The sequence below is a fragment of the Cyclopterus lumpus genome, chromosome 15 (assembly GCF_009769545.1).
Source record: "Cyclopterus lumpus isolate fCycLum1 chromosome 15, fCycLum1.pri, whole genome shotgun sequence".
NCBI classification, from domain to species: domain Eukaryota; kingdom Metazoa; phylum Chordata; class Actinopteri; order Perciformes; family Cyclopteridae; genus Cyclopterus; species Cyclopterus lumpus.
Window position 1 is genome coordinate 13,261,977 of NC_046980.1, and position 8,258 is coordinate 13,270,234.

General features: G+C 42.9%; 1 protein-coding gene across 1 annotated transcript; it reads right to left on the reverse strand.

The window, feature by feature from the left end:
- Positions 1-1,951: 1,951 nt before the first annotated feature.
- wu:fc17b08 (serine/arginine-rich splicing factor 4) lies at positions 1,952-5,824 on the reverse strand. Its single transcript, XM_034551389.1, has one exon. The coding sequence runs from the start codon at positions 5,703-5,705 to the stop codon at positions 3,741-3,743; it is 1,965 nt and encodes a 654-aa protein (XP_034407280.1). The 5' UTR covers positions 5,706-5,824; the 3' UTR covers positions 1,952-3,740.
- Between the last annotated feature and the right edge of the window lie 2,434 nt (positions 5,825-8,258).

Genomic DNA, 8,258 nt, shown 5'->3' on the forward strand with positions numbered 1-8,258 from the left:
ATAATGGTTTTCAGCATAGTTTCATAAAGTGAGACCCAAGGGCCCGGGAGCCCTCTGGAACATGTGGTACGTCCCCTGAAAGGGATATAAGAAGGGGTTGACATTTCAATACTTCACTTTCAATATCTTATATTTAATGCAGTACTTGGCTTCTGTGCCATTTCAGAACTCTGGCATACTATGCGATAGTAAAATGTCATATAGTTTAAAATGCCATTAAAATACCATAAAGAAAATACAACAAATGTCAGTGTAGTCAGTTGCTATTCAAATATTTAAAATGGAGGTATAGTTTTCATAAAAATATTGTAGTAGAGTACCATACAACGTTTAGTATAGTATGCCATTAAACTATGCATGACATTTAAACTAGGCTTTAATCATTGAATATATATATCTTAGTGTTCTAGGTTCATATTTCACAAGCGATCTTGTCAATGTTTTGTCTCAAGTTGTCCCTGAGTTAACCAAATTCATGCCTGGAATCTGTAGTGCCTTTGTGGGCATAGCTTTTTTGTAGACTTCATGCAAAAACACTTCAAAACTTGGTTCCTTTTTCCATTATGTGTGAATGGATTATTGCACTAATTGATATGCATTTATGTTTGTGTGTGTGTCTGTTATTTCTCTAGTTTTCTGGGATCCGACCTTTCCTAGAGACTCGCCACACTATCAGTCTCCACCTTTTTCTTTGTTTTCTGTGTTTGTTGTTCCCTTTGAATCTGCCCCTTCCTCTTCCTCTTTGCCCATAGCGTTGTCCCATGGCACGGCAATGAGTGGGACTGGTCATTCGCCCAGTGCTGGTCAGACGAGCGAGACACAAACTGGCTGCCTGCTGGTTGGTGCTGAGCATCTTAAGTCAATGAAATCTGAACAGACCGATATGACACGCATGTTTGTAGAATAAGTGTGATCTACGATGTAAATTACAAATAAACATAACTCCCGAAATTGCCTTTTGAGGCTTTCTTCAGTATCAAACTCAAGTGACAGTGTTTATCAGAATAAGTCAATAGAGAGAGAAGCCTTGTATAATAGAGAGAAATGTCACTACTCACCATATGGGCACACTGGAGAGACACTTGCTTTGGATCGGGAGAGGAAGCCACAAAGGGTCACCTAACAGTCAGTGCCTCAAGAGGAAAACACTCATGTGAGCCGAGTGAGTTCTTGCTCCAACAGCTCAGTGGCGACACACAACATATGCATGTGCCTCAAGTGAAAGGTGGTAATGTGAACAGGTAGGCTCAGTGCAGATGCTCTCAGGGATTGGGCTCCATTCAGTGAGCACCGGCTCAGTCCATCCTCTTAAATGAAATTACAAGTGTGAAAGGGTAAGAAGGGGATTTAATTATGCTCTGCAAAGAACGTTTGCATTTCACCATTAAGGTGAACGTAGTACCACTTTCCAAGAAGCGGTTATTCATTCACCCTGTTTTCTGCTGGGCCTGGGTTGATGGAGGCAAACTGTTTACCAGTCTGTCCCACAGCGGGAGCTTCCTGTGGTGCTCAGGATGCTCGCCAGTGAGCCGTATGGCAGGTTATGGCAGGTCCACACCTTGGGAAATGCCTTCATCGGCTACAGCAAGGCATTTCCCAAAGCTGAAACAATTGCTTTGGCATGAGGGCAGAGTCCACCAGGAGCACTAGTGCCCCAACTGTCTGGCACTCATTAAGGGCGGTAAATATGAGCGTGGCAGGATATTAAGGCGTCGGTATGCTTCAAATATCGTGTTCATCGCATCCTCGGACCGAGGCAGGGGGCTCAGGGGAGACATTTTGCAGGGTTTAAACAAGCGGATTGCTCCGCCTACCACTGTGGCCATTTATAATGGGTATGAACACTGTTGCATTTGAATATACAATTTATATATTTCAATAATACACACTTTGTCACTTTCTGATTAAATAACATTGAAACGCTTGTATAAAAGAGCCAAGAAACAAAAGATAAAATTCCAACATCTTTATATCAACTCCAGCAAAAATACAAAGTTCTTAACATAAAGATGTATCATTCTTGGGATTACCACAAATAAAGCAGTTATTTCTTTCTAATATACACAACCAAAATCTTTAAATAGCAACTGCAAATAAACATGTTCAAGTCTGATTTGGTGGGCTGGTTTAGATTTGCTAAATCCGTTAGCCTACATGGAGTTCTTAAATAACAATAAAAACACGAGACATGTTTTGCATTTACAGATGATTTACCCTCTAAGAGAAATGAACATAATAAAAAATAACACTGTGCTAAAAATGACAATTGACTATACACTAATGCAAGATACTACTGGAAGTTAAGAAACTTCACAATATGAGAACATTTGTCCAACAATAATAAAACAAATAACATAAAACTGCAAAATACTTTTGATTCACAAGTGTGACTAGACTACCCCAAAAATACCATATCCAACTCGTGTATAATTAGGGAAGGAATTCATCACCCTGTAATCTGCTATTAATGCTCAAGTGGCCGCAAACTTCATTCATATTAACCAACTAAATATACATACTTTTCAGGTTTTTGCTGTTATGAAATATTGTTGCAAAGTGATAGAAGCCAGGATCTCAAAGTGATTTCAGATAGTTTTTCAGTACAGCATTTTGATGGGCACTAAATGCGCATACATATTATTGAATGAGGTTAGTATTTTCAAAGCTCAGAGGCATAAATATAGTTTGGGGTTTCAGTTGTAGAAAGGCAACCGCTCTAATGCAAGTTGCAAAAATTGTCGCCACATTAACAAGACTTGCACACATGCAAGAAGCAGGTGAAATATAACAATGGGTGCAATGGTCAGAAGTGACTGCAGAGCTACACAGTGATGAAAACAACCCCAAAAATATAAGAAAATAAAAAATACAAACGTTTGTCATGACACATACAGATCACACTTCTCTGTTTTAGCAATTCAGACTCGTATTTGCTTTAACATCTAGTACAACTATAGTAAGAACAATATTAAGTTAATGCTCTGGCAAAATGAGAATATAAAAATAAACCTGGCAGGTAAGATTAAATCAGAAAATTTAAATGCCTCAATCAAGATAAGAATTTACAGATGATGCTCGAGGCACATATTGTGGGGAACGGAAACTATTTACAAACACTCTGTGAAGCAAATGAATTTTGACTACCTGTCCAGGAATCTAAAGTTGTTATAACAAAATAACAGGTTTTCACATTTAGCAACTCATTCCATGACTTTACACTTCATAAATAAGGCACCGGGTCACAATAGTCACATATTCAGTTGTGTGATTGGAAGACAGGCTGGAGATACACATTGCCTACTTCTGTAAGTAAAACGTGTATTGAAAAGCTGATGTCCCTTCTCATAGCAAGCGCTGAAGAATAACTGCAGCGCATGCTATAATCTAAAACTAAAATGATAAACTAAATGGCAAAAAAAAAGAAAAGAAAAAAAGAATCAACACAGAATGGGGAGTGAATTTAAGGTCGTTCTTCCAACTTCTAAAATGAGGTTTGACAGGGCCATGCTCTCCAGCCGTGTCGCAGAGTGCTGAAACCGAAAGCCAAAGAGAAACTACACCTGCTAGACATCACACGGGACTCGTCTGTAGTCCCTGAAGCATAAATTACTTTCAAAATCTGTTCCTGCTTCACATATTTGCCGACTGAAAAAAGGTGCCCTCTGAAGAGTTTGGTGAGAGTAGAAAATAGACACTTTTGAGCCTTCTGAATATATTCCAAATGAAGTTAGACAAAATCCTCATTTTGAGAGCGACGTCCTGGTGCGCTTAGCTGGGGTCCGCGAAAGCTCCCGAGCTCTCTTGGTTGCCGATTTTGTTGCACTGCGCGGCATCGAGGCGGCACGCTTTCTCTTTGAAGGGGGCCTGACAGCCCCTCGCCTCGTCGGCGCGGGCTCCTCGCTTCTTCTGACCGCTTTAGGGGAGGGATTTTGTGTCTTCATGGACTTTGTGGCCCTCTTTGAAGCAGGACTGGGGCTTCCACGCAAAGAGACTGCCGTCTCGATCTTTCTCTGGGACCTTGTTAGCACCTGATCCGGTGAGGTCGGAGACTTGACATCCACGCCCTGCTGTGGGGTGTCAACAGCATGCTCTGTGTCTTTGACTTCAGGGACAGTACTTTGTGAAGATTCCTTTGTTTGGATTTTGGTGGGTTTTTCAACCTCTATTTTCTCCGCTTCAATTTGCTTCTTATTGTCGACCTTGCTCTTAGATGTGTCGACAGGGGTATGTTCAGATTGTTTCGGAGACCCAAGTCGTTGAGAACATCTCTTTGGCAATTCGTCATTTTTAGTTGCGTCTCTTGAAGCCCGACTACTGCCCTGAGCTTTGACTGTCCTCTGTTGAGCAGGATGCTTTGTAGTTTTTTTGCCAGCCAACGTTTTCCTTCTTTCCATTCGAGCTGCAGATGCTTTCATTTGTTTACCAACAGGGAGGGGGGATTTTTTTGCCTTTAGAGATGGTTTCAGATTTGACTTGGCGGACGACTTTTTGGTGGCCAGTCTTTTCATATTGTTGTTTTTTAAAGTTTTCGAGGCCTTTTTGAGTCTAACATTGGTTTGCTGAACCTGCATCTTCTCTCTGATGTTTGAGTATTTCCTTAAGATCCTTGCACTAGCTGGATTCTTTGATTTACCAGAGGATTTCTGTGATTCAACCGTTTGTCCACAGGCTTTGGCAGACGAGTGGGACTGAGTAGTACTGGGAGACTCTCCTCTCTCTTTCCCTTTCACTGCGTTTGCTTCTTGCTCCAGCGCTTTAGCAATCAGTTTCTGATTCTTTGGGTTGCTCTTTACAGGAGAGGCAATGGCAAACTTTTTCAAATGTTTCTTTAAGCGTTCTGCCTGTAGGCTTGGAAATACCCCCTGAGAGGTCCCTGAAGCGCTAGATGAGCTGTGGAAGCACAGCTGGGTTTCTGACGGAAGACGTGTATTCACCTTCTTGACAATGACGAGGGACTTTGTTTCTGTTGTGTCAAGGAACCAGCGACAAATACTGGTGAGATTAAAACCTTTCATGAAGAGCATTTGGACCGGTGAGTATTTCTGGTGTTCTGAAGACTTCGATTTTCGGGCCCTGCGTTTACTTTTCCATATAGCTGCCTGTCTGTCAGATTTGTTTTTGTATTTTGTTACTGGATGACCCTCTTTGTCCAGCTGCACCCAGCCTTTTTGCATTTTATCATACTTAACGTTCAGATTTGTAATTAGGTGTTGGTTTTCTTCTCCAGTCAGATTCTGAAAGAATTTGTTAGCTTGTTTTGGGCGTTCATGTCTTGGTGTAATGACAGGAATGGCTGAGCTGTGGGGCAACACAGATGCAACAGCCACTGGAAGGGGCTTCACCTGAGCTTTGGTTACCCTTTCTGAAATGATTCTGATGGGGGAAGTTACGTCACTCTGTCTTTCATCTACAGTAAGAGCACTGGTAGAAGCTACAGCCAATCTTTGTGATCTTAAAGCCAATTTCTTGTTGTCCGCTGGTGATGACTGAGTAACAGACTGGTGGGACATTTCAACCTTACTGCGCTCACTTCTTAATGGCATTCTTTTGGGTTTTTCTGATGGGGAAGAACTGCTTTCATCTCCACTTGCAGAAAAGGTCTCTAAAGATGCTACACTTGGCTTCTGCAACAAAGCAGCATCACTCGCTTCTGCCTCCTTTCGGAGAACCCGCGTACTTCTTAATGGCATAATCTTGGTTTCCATTTCAGTCTTTACAGGACTTTGATTTTCTAACGGACTTGATAACTCACTGTTAAGTTGCTCATTTCGACGGTCATCTCCTACAGCCTTTGTAGACCGTAGTTTCAGTTTGGCTTGCAGTCTATTTTCTACTTTGTTTTTTTTTTATTTCTTCAACTTGCTGAATATTTTCAATATTTAAGTCTACAGGTGTCTCACGGACTGCTTGCTGTTGGGACTTTTCACAGGCTGGTGAAGATGACCTGATTGAAGGAGAAGCAACAGGAAGGAGGGGGAGAGCATGCGTAGCAGTAGGTTTCGGAGATAAAATGGAAGTGACAGCATTGGATTTGGGAGATGATAAAGGAGTACCAGCGGGCCTCTGGCTGGCTGATCTAAGTTGCCGCTGATCGGAAAGAACCGGCAGACTATCCTGATCTCTTTTAACTTTCTTTTGTTTGGTCTTAGATTTTGGGCTTGATGGTGTGTCAGGGGATGGTTCTTTCATCTGCTGAACCCCAGGAGTCTTCTCAATGGATTTTACAGCTATGTCTGTTTCAGGTAGCGGTTTCTCCAGACTTTTGTTTTCAACAGTTGAATCAATAGTTGAATCGCCAGAAGTCTTGTTGGGGACATTCCGACTAGATTTCACTGGGGTTTTATTCGGTGATGTGGTGCTGTTATTTGATCTACGGCGCAGACTTCTGTCAGATGCCGATATGGGTCTTCCATTGACAAAACCCACAACCACTCCTTCTGTTTTTCTTAACCGCTTTGGTGGCGAAACTACAGTACCTTTTTTTCTACGCCAAGGGGGTAATTCTTTCAAAAGCGCATCAAGTGTCTTTGAGGACACATCAATGTCATTATCACCTTCATTCTCTAAAGGCAGAACACCATCAACTGCTTCAGATGTTTTAATTTCTGTCTCTTTCTCCATTGGCTCCTCTGCCAAACCTGTGGTGTCGGACTTAACGGTCACTTCAACGTTGTCGTACTGCATCTTTGACTCGGTTTGAAGTTCCTGCGGTTGCTCGTCTTGCATTTCCTCCCTATTGTTTTGCTCCATTTCTTCCTCAACTTGAGCCACCGGTGATGGGGCTCTATTTTGAACAGGCTCACTGTTGTGCACTAATGAAATCTGGGGCTCATCTTCTTCTGTGGAAATATTCTCTGATGGTTCCACTACAGTTTCTGTGACTATTTGGTCATTACTTTGACGTATGTCCTCTTGAAGCTCAGGCTTGTTTTCTTTTTCTGCTTCAAATGGAGCCTGAGCAACACTTTCTTCACTTTCTGCCGTTGTCCCCGAATCTCCAGTCGTATTCTGTTCTACATCTGTGTTCGTATCTGTTTCTTTGTTTTCTGTAGGAGGCCTAATCGGAGATGAAGGAGAAGACTTCCCCTTTCTCTGACACTGGTCCGTCTGACTAGTTTCAACTAGAATATCTACTTCACTGGCTGCTACCTCCACCTTATCTCTTGTTGCTGGTATCCCGCTCTCATCGGACTCTTCTGTGGACATTGGTTGATTCATTGCCTCTCTGCACTCTCCAGCAAAGGGCATATCCACAGGTGGTACACCTTCAGGCTTCGAAAGCACTTGCTTTGGGGTGACCAATGTGATAAGCTCAGGCATTGGATTAGGACACTTGCCCCTCCCAGCCAATGTACGGACAGTTTTTAACTCCCAGATTTCATCTGAATACATATGTCCTCTGGTGCTTTTTCTGGCATTGCGGCGTGGAAGCATGCTGCGCCGCTGTTCCTTAAAACACTCTGTAATTGGTTTGTCAATAAAAACAATGTCACAGTGGCCAAGATCAGGGTCAGCTATTCCCCTGCAAGCAGAGTCCCTGATCCGATGATCCGAAGATGACTTGATGGTCTTCCTGGCAGTCCGTGGAGAGTCTGAAGGTATGGTCATGTGGACTGAAAACAGGTTTGCTGGTTTATCTTTGGCATGCCCGAGAGCCTCTCTCTGCCTTGCTTGATGTGTGTGACTAGTCTGATTGTGTCTTTTCACAGAGGAGCTGAGTCTGGCACTATGAGTTTCTGTTCTGTTGGATGAATTTGAGTTACCCTGTCTGTCCTCCAAAGTGTCAGAGTGAGATGAAAGAGAGGTGTTGAGCACACATGATAACTTCTTACCAGCAGCAACGTTGCTGGTCATGATTTTCATCTTAAGAGGGGCATGATCACCATTCCGGTTGTTTTCTGCCTCCATTGGATTAGCAGTGGGAGTGACCAAAGCTTGGTTGCTCCCTGACCCAGGGCTGCGAAGATCCAAAGCAGGGCTAGACGATGTTTTCAGCGAAACGGCATTCTCTGGAACGTTTTTCATTGCACAGCTGCTTGGGATAGAATGGGACATATCCTGGACTTCTGACTTGGGAGTTAATACACCGAGAAACTTTAGCTCAGGGCATGACTTCTCACGGGTGACTGCGCCGGATTTTGCAGTAGAACAAGCCGTTACCTGGATTGCAGAGGTAGATTTAGGGGCTTGTTGTGTATTGGAAGATGCCAGTGCTTTGACCTCCGTCTGTAGAAAGCCGATGGCATTTACCATCTGTC